The following is a 12,128-nucleotide window of genomic DNA, read 5'->3' on the forward strand; positions in this document are numbered from 1 at the left end:
AGTAAGTAAGTAAGTAAGTAAGTAAGTAGGTAAGTGAGTAATAACTAAGTAAGTGAGTTAAGTAAGATATTGATGAAATTTCCAGTTTTTCTTCTAAAAGGTAGAGAAATTCTAGAGTGGGGAGTGGGGTTTTGTTTAAAATATTTTAACTTTACTTAAAAATATTTTGAAGTAGGAGTGGGGAAATATAAAATATAGTAATGTCTTCCCTGGAACAAGAATATTTAATGCAGACATTTGGCAGGGGGACAAAGTTACGTGAGTTTGGGAGTCATACATCCTGACCTGGATCACTAAATGAGTCAGTGCAGATCATGGGCAGGTTCTGATCTATCCTATGGCTCCCTACTAGTTGGCCCATCCTTGACGTTCTAGAAGATAAACAGGTAAATGTTACAGTGTTTTCCAAGGATATTACTTTTTTTATGAAAATGGCACCAAAAATGTGGGTGGGCATTAGAAGCCAGGAGGAGGGAATGTTAACTTAAAATTAGATCTAAAAAGTTCAGATGCTAAAGAATGACTGATTTAAACAAATCTGACCAAAATATCCCAAGAAGCAATTTACTTATATCTACTACTTTAATTCTACAATACTCCTTTAAAAATACTGTCATTGGAATTGAAAAACAACATTAGATGATGCATTTTATTTGAGATTGCTTACAACATTCACTGCAGCATGCATGTTAAAAGTTATGTATGTGAGGCCTAATAGACAAATATATTAACTTCTTGAGTTTATGATCTTTAAAATACCATTAATGTGGTCAGTTTTGATAAATTTTTTTTAAAAAATTTTAAAAAATTTTAGAGTACAGGAAGTTTCTTAGTTTGCTTCTGCTGACTTCTCAGAGGAAGTGTTCCAGTAATGACAATATAATGAGCCACATTAACTCTTTTAAAAAACGAGATAGATTAATATTATTTTATTTTGTCTGTGTCCTGTCCATCTTTCTAGAGTAGAGGGATAGAAGTACCTGTTTGTTGTATTATGTAATCAAGGACCATGTCCTTTCTCTTTAGATTCTTTGAAAATGGAAGGTTGATTGCAGAACAACTGAGTAGGTGCCAGAAATAATTTGATGAGTTGAAATTTGAATTTTTATCTTCAGTCTTCCCTGTTATACTGTAGTTTAGCCAGTTTTAGTTTCCTAATTCGTCTTCTGAATTGTAGTTTTAAAACAAAGCCGTAGCCAGAGCATTTTCTTTTTATCAGATGCATTTTTTTTCTGGCATTACTCTGATTATAAATTAGGAGTTTACCAACTCAACATTTGGATATACCTTGTCACAAACCAGGTTGTCAAGATTTTTAAAAATTGAGTTGTTGAAAACTTAAATTATCAGGTAGATTTAAGCAGTGTCGTAGTATTTATTTTAGGGTCAAAAAAACTCCATAAAGGAGAATTTACCATATAATCAGAATGAAGGTCATTAAGTACTTTCAGGACACACTCAAAATTATTTTGATAGAATTCTTTTATAAATGAGTTAGAAACTTCTTTAAGTATATACAATGTACTTTAACCATTTCCTGTGGACTCAGAAGTGTCATTGTGAGCATCAGTGATTTTACTGTAGTTAGGCCTTCCGCAGCCATTGAGGTGTGGATGGATATTTCGCCCTACACTGAAAAGCTCCAAACTGCTTCGTGATTGGTGATTCTGTGGCCAATGTTGTTGCCTTCTTTCTTTCCTGGTCAGCTGTCACTTTTTAGTTAACTAGTTTTTAGTAGTCTCACTTCATGTCCCCCACACTTAAAAGGCAGTGGCCTCTGGCCTGATGTCTTAGTGACGCCTTCATAACTGCCTCAGGAGTTGTATGCAAGGAGTTTGTGACAGCTACTTTTTTCCTGCTTGTTTTTGGGTTTCTGGCTGTTATATGGTCTGTGAAATGAGAGGAGAAGCTTTAGAAATGGGACATTTGTCAAGGTGTATGCAGTATGTTTACTTTGAGATTTATTGATAGATAAATGTTTATTTCATAGAAGTTGTTTCAGGGCTTGAGTTACTTGTACTTCTCCAGCATTGCCAAGTTTACGGCACCTGGGTATAAAGTATGGGAAGGTTCTGAAGTTATATCCATGACCCTAGATTAAAATAAAAACCCTTCAACATTTTGAGAATGTACTTTTTTAGCTAGGGAAATGGCGCTTTCTTCCAAATTTGTTAATATTTTTAAACAATCATTTGGTCCTTTAATGTTGTAAGTAAGGGCTCTTCCACAGTACCACTAGAAATTGACCTCACATGGGAGTGGACAGCATGATGTAGATGAATAATCTCAGACAAATTATTTAACTTTACTTTCCCTTAGCCTTAGTTTCCTCATCTGAAAGGCCAGGGTTATAGTACCTGCTTCATAGGCTTGTTACCAGGGCCAAATATTTGTGAAGTGGCTGGCGCATAGGAGGCTTTAATGGGTCTTCGTTCCTGTTCTACCCCTGCTGGCTTTGTTATGCTACTGGAAAGTCTTAAATTGCATGCCCGCAGAGAAGGAGCTTAAGTATCGATTGTTCTTTTCAGGTTTGGGGTTGAAAAGGGAGTATGTGGTTTTGTTGTTGTTTTACATTTACACACACACACACACACAGACACACACACACATATGAGTACATGCATGTACTAAATGTAGCTTGGTCAGGGGCCAGCCAGATGGCGCAGCGGTTAAGTTTGCACATTCTGCTTCTCGGTGGCCCGGGGTTCGCTAGTTTGTATCTCGGGTGCAGACATGGCACCGCTTGGCAAAACCAATGCTGTGGTAGGCATCCCACGTATAAAGTAGAGGAAGATGGGCATGGATGTTAGCTCAGGGCCAGTCTTCCTCAGCAAAAAGAGGAAGATTGGCAGTAGTTAGCTCAGGGCTAATCTTCCACAAAAAAAAAATGTAGCTGGGTCAATTGAAATAAATCTATTAATTATCTCTAGTTTTTATAATAAATCTCATCTTAGTAACAAGATATTTTTCTTTTAGATGTTACTATATTTATGGTATGCCTAGTGACAAGACTGGCAAGGAATAATCTAGCAATAGAAATGTGTTTTTGAAAGTGGTGGTTTTTACTTTTTAAAAATGTCGACACCCAGTCAGTGGAAATTCGTGTACATCTTTATGCATTGTCTCCTTGTCATAACTTTTTCCTAGAAATCCTTTATCTGATATTTGATCTCTACCTGGCTAACCTTTACTATTTCTTATAACATGCATCTTTTCTCCTCTCCCATCCTCCTTTAAAATTCTAAATGTCCTTATCAGATTCCTTCTTTGTGAAACACCTGACCTATGCTAATCTTTTTTTTTGAGCTACAGCTTTTCCTGACATTGCCACTCAGGGCGTTTATTATGTACTACCTTTAATAGTTTATTTTTTCCTTCCTTCCTTCCTTTTTTTGGTTATTCTTCATTTAAACTTCCAGCTAGATTACAGGCTTCTGGATACGCGGGAAGTACAAGTTGCTATTTGTGTTTATTTAAAGCCCTTTTAGAGGATGACGGGATGTAGTTGCCTTACATATAGTAGTGCTTAATAAAGAATCCTGGCTAGAGTGAACTCTACCTGTTACTCTTTCCCTTATTATCTTTAGGGTCATCCTTAAGGTTTTAAATGTTACCTTAGATGCTATGTCATCCTTGATGGACATATGTTTTATATTAAAGGGCTAAGCCAGTATACATATTATAGGCATGAGTAAAGTAAGTTGGGTAGAAATGGCCAAGGCTGATTGAGCTAGGAAGAAAGATACTTGTCATAAGTGTGGGGCTGTTTTCTTGTGTGTATTGAGAGTAGCATTTATTCATACAATTGAGTATTACAGTAAAGATCACTTAATAAATAAGCATACCTTATTGTGCGACTGTAGATAATTTAGTGTTAGAGACTGACTTAGAAGTTCTCTTTATTTTTGTCATTCTACCATGTATTAACTTCTTACACTTACGTATTTCAGGAGTTGTCACGGCAGAAATGTTCAGACATATGCAGAACTCTGAAATAATTCGAAAGATGACTGAAGAGTTTGATGAGGTAACTTATTACCCTAAATGTTTTGATAATTTTGTGCATGTTGATCTTGATTTACTCTTGAAAGTATTCTTAAATTCTGAGTGTTAGTGTTGTGAATAAGTCCTTTGGCATCAGATTCAAGCAAATGATGGCTATGTGACCTTGGGCAAGTTGTTAACTTAGCATCAGTTTCATCATCTGTAAAATGGGGCTAATAATACTTATCTCATAAGGCTGTTATGAAGATTGAATTCAGCAATGTTTGAAAAGTTCCTTAGCATTTTATAATATTTTGCACATAGTAAGAACTTAATGGTAGTTATTATTAGTGTCAAAAAACTAGAATTTAAGGAAGAATAAAATTTAGAGCCCGAGAACGTATCTTGGAATGTTGTAAAAGTAAAATTGGTCAATCATCAGGGAGCCAGGTAGTTGAGGCAAAGAAAAAAAAATATATATGTAAAATTTTATTGTTTAAAATCTCTTTTGTGTTTCCAATATGAATAATAAGAACAATGCAAATAAAAATAATAGATTAGACTTGAATTGATCCTTTATCACTGTGATGTCTTTGATATACTGTTACCAATAAAGACATATTTATATTTGCTATAATATAAGCTCTTTCAGGGCAGGGGTTTTTGTTTGTTTCGTTCCTTTTCACCGTGGATTTTCAAATAGAAAGCCTTGTCTCATTTGAGTTTTGTTTGATCATTTTATCCTTGCTTACTCTGATGAAGGAGCTTTCAACTATCATTCTAAAACATAGACAAGAGTTGTTAAAAAAGCTTTGGTGATCACTAAGTGCTATTAATCAGTCTCCGAGTAGTTGAGAGGTAATCAATTGAGTACTGATACTGATGTTTTAGTGAGAACCTTAAAGGAAACAGTTATTTGAGATAAGAATCCTGAAATATATGAAAATAGCAGCAAACCAAGTTGCTAACAACAATTAAGGTGATACATTTCAATATAGTCACTAAATGAGCCAATCAGAAAATATGGAAGAAAACATTTTTGTGGAGTATTCTCAGATGAGAAATAGTTCAGCTTATATATGGCATGACAAAATTAAAAAGAAAATTTCTCTAATGACAAAATTTAATTGTTAAAAACTTAATAAAGTATACTGATAAAATGACCTTAAGTCTCTAGGATATTCTTGTCAGAAACTCTTACTTTTAGAGGTTCTATGTAGTATTGGTCTCTGCTTTTAAGGACTTGTTTGTTTTTAAGGATTTATGGAGAATCCGAATGTAATTTTGTTAACAATGCCCCATCTTTATATAGAGGGATACCTGAGTACCAGTCTTTCCAGCCTCTACTAGCTACATTTCCATTTCTTTTTAAAATTATCTGATTGTTTTTGTCTGTTGGCTATTTGATGGCCTGAAGCTAATGAAAACGTGTATGTTGTAATATTTCGATTTTTTATAAATCATACACCAATCTTTAGACTAAGAATATGATTTCATCGTTTTGAGTCCATTAAAAACTATAACTTTGGTTTGATTTTGGTTTGCTTTTGTTTTAAAGAAATTTAATAGGCATATCTTTGCTTATCAGACTAAAGTTCTGCTTTGATGGGAGAGGCTTTTTTTTTAAACCTCTGAGTAATTGTATATATTTTAATTCGTTAAAGTGAATTCAGAATATCCTTTGGTCTTAAATAAAAGAGAAGAGGTGTTCAAAGGTACCTCTAGCTTTGCATATTATTCTTCTGCCTACTTTGAGGATTTATTGGAGAAGGAAGGTGAGATAAAGGAATCTTTTCAGCTTCTACCTAGGGTATTTCAAAAACAAGTGAAATTTTATTGTCATGCATTTTAAATGGAATTACTGTTTAAAATTTCTGTTTTAGGATAGTGGAGATTATCCACTTACCATGGCTGGTCCTCAGTGGAAGAAGTTCAAATCCAGTTTTTGTGAATTCATTGGTGTATTAGTACGGCAGTGTCAATATAGTATCATATACGATGAGTACATGATGGATACAGTCATTTCACTTCTTACAGGATTGTCTGACTCACAAGTCAGAGCATTTCGACATACAAGCACCCTGGCAGGTCAGTATTTAGAAATATTTTCTGTGTATTTCCTTAGGTTAGAGATGAAAATGATTTTCATTAAAAGAAATGAAATAATGGTGACAGATTAATTAATTTTGTTTATAAAGTAACCACTTAGAGGACTTCTCCCCTCTCCTCCAAACCCCCGTGAATTACTGAGAATAGGATGATATTTTCAGTTTTGATTCTGTGAAGGCATACTATAGTAGTATGTGATGGTTTTCTTGTGGTTGACCTACTTGATTACTGTGCCACAGAAAGGGAAAAGAGGTGGATAGAAATGTGTGTGGTTCTTAAAAGATGTTTTATTAGGGGGGATATTGATAGCAAATTTGGAGAGACTGAGTCATTTTGGATATGTAGTCCTAATGACTCTTATTTTGTCTGATACACACAGTCCCTCCTGCTATCATGGGTCCCTACAGGATAATGCTTACTCTTTAACCACACCACAAAAAGTTGATTTTTCTTATGTTTCTGAGTAACGTTAGTCTGAGTCAAATTCTTTGATCTTTAAATTTTAATGAAACAAGTTACGTTTTTAAGCCTCACATGATTAATACTAGAACAGGGATTTTTGGTGTTGATGATAAAATCTTTTGGTTTCTCCTTTGTGCTAAAGGTAAAATTATTGATACATGTATTGTTGAATAGGAGCTTTTTGATTGGTTTTTGAATAAATCAAGTAGGTATTAATTGTTACTGTAGTATTCTAAGTCTTAATGATAAAGTACTTTGATTTCTACCAAAAAATTTCATTCTCTAAGTGTGGGGATACTTTTGCCCTTTAGAATATTTTCCCAAAGATTTAAAGCTATGATTAAAGATATATTTCTGCCAAGTCCTCCATTTTTAAAAATAAAATGCAGACAATCACCCTATAGGTTTTTTGTTTTTAGATTTCAGGTCACAAAAGTGATTGTGATCTTGCTCTATGAACTTAGGTAGCATTTAATGTTAAGAACTTGATGGCTAAGGTAAAGTAACACAAGTGTGGTGGCATAAGGTGAATAATTTTAGATCAGGATGATAAAGTGGTTTGCTGAGAGTATGAAATAGCTCAGAGCAAAAAATTGGGAATCTCTTTTAAAGAGAGGCAGTAGCCACAAATTAAGATTTAGTTTTGTATTTTTCTGTCATATAATGAACCAGGTCTGAGAAACAGTCTGGAGTAAGCTACAGAAAGCATAAAATAGTCAGATATTTCCATTACTAAGTTTTAAACCACAGGCAGTGAGTCTTGTCTCAGGAGCAAGAGTTCAATAATAGAAGGTGGGGATCTGGAGGAAGTCTAATAAAAAGCATTTCATTAAGTGATGTTTTACTTTTTGTACTTTTAACTTTTCATTTAGATCTTTCCTTCATAATTTCACTGTTGTCTTTATGATGATATGTAATAGAGTAAAATTGAAATCAAATACTGATAAAACTCCAGCATTTTTACACACTGCAGTTTGATATAAAACACTCAAGCTCCCTCCCTTTGTTACTGAGATAGCTAAATGACTGCTGTGTGAACCAAAATTTACTTAGAAGATGAGTCATGATCTCTAAAAAAGACCATTGTAGGGGACATATTATAGAATAGAGAGATTTGAGCATAGTCTGGAGTCAGATTACCTAGTTTTGAATCCTGGTTTAACTGCTTATATGAACTGTGTAATCTGAGGCAAATTTCTTAATCTTCCTGAGCTTTGGTTTCCTCATGAATGAAATGGGGATAATACTTAACTTTGAGAGCTGTTGTGAGGATTAGGAGGTAAATCCATGAAAAGTACTTGACATAGGTAACTGAGTGACATATAGTAAGTATTCAGTACGTATTAGCTGTTTTGTTATTGTTGTCATTTGTAGTAGCTGTATTTTTCTTTTCTGTTAGAAGCAGAACAGCCTATCTTGTTTTTAATTTCTTTTAATTTGATCTTAAATTGTAAGTTTTTGCATCTGTGAGACTAATTTCAACATTTTCCATTTAAAAATAGCTATGAAGTTGATGACAGCTTTGGTGAATGTGGCACTAAATCTTAGCATTAATATGGATAATACACAAAGACAGTATGAGGCAGAACGGAATAAAATGATTGGAAAACGAGCCAACGAGAGGCTAGAACTCCTGCTACAGAAGCGGAAAGAGGTAAACTTTTATATAGAATACTTAATTAATATGTGACCAGTTTGGTCACTATTAGTTATGATATAACTTTTCTAGTTCAGCAGAGAAAATTTTTTGTAACATTTAAATTTAAATAACATTTCAAGTTGTTTATATGTCTTAGTTAGTTTTGTGAACTGTCCATGCCAACAATACCTTTTGCATCTATTTTCTTTCTGTATGGAATAAGATTAAGAGTTCAAGACTTCAAGTAAGGAATCCTGGGCTAGTCTGACAAGTTTTTTTCATCTCTACTGTGAAAAAAATCTTTCCTAACTTCCTCCCTCAGCTTGTTGTCAGGATGAAATGAGGTTTCACTTATGTGAAATCACTTTCAATAATATTTTATGAGCTGTTAATGGTGTCTAAATCTGTGGGTTTTCTTTGTAGTGTAGGAGGCACTTGGTTAACGTTAGTCACTGACCACTAAATTCAACTTTGAATGAGGAAAATATGTTTTTCAGCCTTATGCTAAATAACAGTAAATAAAATATTTTGATATTGTGTTTGATTTAAATTCTTCCTTCACTGGTGATAGAGCATTTTGCTATCTGATATCGGGGATTTTTAAAAAAAATTTCTAATAGGCAAATTTTGATGTTTCAGAAATATTAGTAATGCAGTTGAGTTAAATCATTTGCCATGGTAATCCATAGATTACTTGATTTTGACATTTTATGGGGGGAGGGGATGGTAGCTGTAGTTTTAAGTTGATTATTTCTGAGATAGTCAAAGACTTTTTAAAATGCCCCAACTCTAGAAAAGCCAGGAAACTCTTGCCCATATTCCCCCATGCCTAAATTTCTCATCTTTTTCATATAGTTTGAAATGAAGAATTTACCTTTTTGCCCCTTAGTTAACACATTTCATCAGATGATTTATTAGGTAAACATAGTGCATGTCTTAGTCCTTAAAATTATGACCTAATTCTTGGACATAAATTTAAGATTATGAGCATACAGGGGACCAGCCGCGTGGCCAAGTGGTTAAGTTTGAGTGCTCTGCTTCGACAGCCCAGGGTTTTGCCGGTTCGGATCCTGGGCGCAGACATGACACCACTCGTCAGGCCACGTTGAGGTAGCATGCCACATGCCACAACTAGGAGGACCCACAACTAAAAAAATATACAACTATGTGCTGGAGGGATTTGGGGAGAAATAAGAGGGGGAAAAATTGGCAATAGTTGTTAGCTCAGGTGCCAATCTTTAAAAAGAAAAAAGAAACAAAACAAAACAGATTATGAGCATACAATGAGTGGGTATAGGTAAAAGGGTTTTGAGGTTAAGATTCCTGTATAGATATATCAATATTTCTAGGTTATGGTTAAGTTTTCAAACATGTTGGAAGACCACATGTACCTTTGACTGTTTATCTGTGTTAATAAATGTAAGAAATGCATGCCCTTGTTAGCATTATTTGGAAATGCAAGGTTATATTCATAAAAAGAAAAAAAGACATTTTACCAAAGCACAGAACATAATCAAAAAGCTAATTCATACTTAGATTATGAAAGAATTTTATCGTAATTCTCAAGCTCTGAAACAATTTTCTCTTAGCTCTCAAGCTCTGAATTGAAAATATATGGGAATAGATAAGCCAACCAATATTTGAAATATTTACTTGATTATTTCAGGTGAGCTTTGTTCCTCGCAAAGAATTTCACAGGGAGACAAATTTTCTACCAGGTTGTTTTACTCAAATTCCTTTTGTTCTTGACCAGGCACTAGTTAACGGAACTTTTCTTTTTCAGATGATAAAGATCAAAATAATGAAATATTGTTTTGCTTTTTTCCCATATGAACATATCCGTTATATAATACATGATATGGATTGTATTAAACTACTTAACAGATTTCTTTACATATTCTTTATGCAATAGAAATTTGTGAGCATTAGAAAAAATTAACCTACCAGCTAAATGTTACAAGCCAAGTTAAATATTCCACATATCAAGGGCCTTTAGCTACCTGATATACAACAGCTGTTAATTTTCCTATGTGGTTACTAATGTCTAGTGGAATTAAAAATTAGTTGTAACCACCCAAACACTGGAGAAACCTGCATTTGTACTTGTAACAACTTTTAGATGTTCTTTTGGTTGTTTTCCGTTACAATTATAAAGAAATGATATGATATATTCTTTTCAGCTTCAAGAAAATCAAGATGAAATAGAAAATATGATGAATGCAATATTTAAGGGAGTGTTTGTACATAGATACCGGTAAGTCAGGACGGTTTTTTCTATGTAATTCTTACTGTATTCAAATTTGGATATTTAGTGATTTAGGCAGTATAAATTAGTGGAAAGAGCCTTAGAATAAGATCATTGTTCGAATCTAAGCTCTTTGACTGCTTGAAACACTTGAGGCAAGTTATTTAACTGCTCCAAACTTGATGTTTTCTATCTGATAAATTGGGTAATGTGATGCTTAACTTGTAGCTGCCCAGTAAGTGGAAGCTACTGCTGTTATTAGGAGTCAGAGTACAGAATACTTCATTGCTTTTGGATGTAATGTACTATGTTAGCAGAGACTCTTCATGCTGACTTCTGACTCTCTTCTCTTCTATTTGAATATCAGTGGGAAAATTTGGATAGATTTAAGTGAGACATTTTCTTTTGCTATTTTGAATGAGCACGGGAAAGAAATAGATAATCTTACCTCCATTTCTGCTGTAACCTCTTCTTTAAACGTTGGTGGCGTTTCTATTTGCCTTCTCCCTCATTTCAAGTTGGCAGTTATTGAATCAGGTTAATATTTCCTTTGTAATATACTTTTGTCCATTCTTACCTTTTTATTTCTATTGTTTCCATTACTTTAGTCTATTCCCTCATCATTCTCATGCCTAGAGATTATTCCAGTTTTCCCCCAAAATGTTCTTTTGTTGTGTTTTTCTCTGCTCAAAAGCCTTCAATGACTCAGCAGTCCCTATAGGATGAATTAGAAATAATTTAGTCTGACATTCAAATCCAAATTGAGCTTGGCCTCAGTGATCTGTGTAACTAATTCTCGCCTGGAAAATTATACTCTAACCAGAGTAGTGTGCCTGCTGTCTTCTGAACACATCATGCCCAGCAAGTGTGAGCAAAGGTTTTATTTAATTTTAAATATTTGTGTGGTGAGAATTATACTTTGCCAACTATACTGTAAGTTCTTGATGTTCAGGGGCCATGCTTCAGTTCTACTTTTAAATCCTCTGTAATACTTAAGATAGTGGTATATTCATAGTAAGTATGGAGTACTTGGCATCTCTTGAATAAACTACAAGTCCTGTGGTATAGTGGTACTGATATGCATAATTTTTCCTTTCTCCATTCAGCGATGCAATAGCTGAAATCCGAGCTATTTGCATTGAAGAAATTGGCATTTGGATGAAAATGTATAGTGATGCCTTTCTTAATGACAGTTATTTAAAGTATGTTGGTTGGACTATGCATGATAAGGTAAGATAATGCCCTACAGACTGGTTGTTTGTCTACATGTAGGCATAGCTATCTGCAGCTCTCATTCATAATGAGTTATCTGCATGTAGGTATACCTGGGACCATGTTCCTATAGGCCTCTCTCCTTGATTCTTTTCTATCTACTGCATGAAAATATGGTCTCTATCGCATCAAGTCCCCTAGATTTTTGAATCTTGGCCACTGATTGAGCCTTCAATCTTGAATTAATTTTTGTACTGAAACATTAGGATCATATAGGTGGTGGTAGTGAGGCATTTCTTAGAGCAGTAACAAGAGTCCTTACTCTGTTAATATGTGAGTGCTACATATTTTAAAAATTTCCTTAATTTTGATTCTCTCTTTTGATAAATGTATATTTTAGTCAACTTATAAGTTGCAACTTGGCCTCTGACTTTTTTCATTTTTTATTTTTTTATTAATCTACCTTTCTCTTAGGCT

General features: G+C 34.0%; 1 protein-coding gene across 8 annotated transcripts in view; it reads left to right on the plus strand.

The window, feature by feature from the left end:
• The window catches only part of STAG2 (STAG2 cohesin complex component), a 118,034-nt gene that overhangs the window by 60,594 nt on the left and 45,312 nt on the right, over positions 1 to 12,128 (plus strand). For all 8 annotated transcript variants that reach the window (XM_044763265.2, XM_044763268.2, XM_070502846.1 and 5 more), the window contains 5 exons: positions 3,951 to 4,027; positions 5,868 to 6,072; positions 8,058 to 8,209; positions 10,375 to 10,448; positions 11,546 to 11,669. In XM_044763265.2, coding sequence (XP_044619200.1) covers positions 3,951 to 4,027; positions 5,868 to 6,072; positions 8,058 to 8,209; positions 10,375 to 10,448; positions 11,546 to 11,669 — 632 coding nt within the window. The remainder of the gene's footprint in view (positions 1 to 3,950; positions 4,028 to 5,867; positions 6,073 to 8,057; positions 8,210 to 10,374; positions 10,449 to 11,545; positions 11,670 to 12,128) is intronic.

The sequence above is a fragment of the Equus asinus genome, chromosome X (genome assembly GCF_041296235.1).
Source record: "Equus asinus isolate D_3611 breed Donkey chromosome X, EquAss-T2T_v2, whole genome shotgun sequence".
NCBI lineage: Eukaryota > Metazoa > Chordata > Mammalia > Perissodactyla > Equidae > Equus > Equus asinus.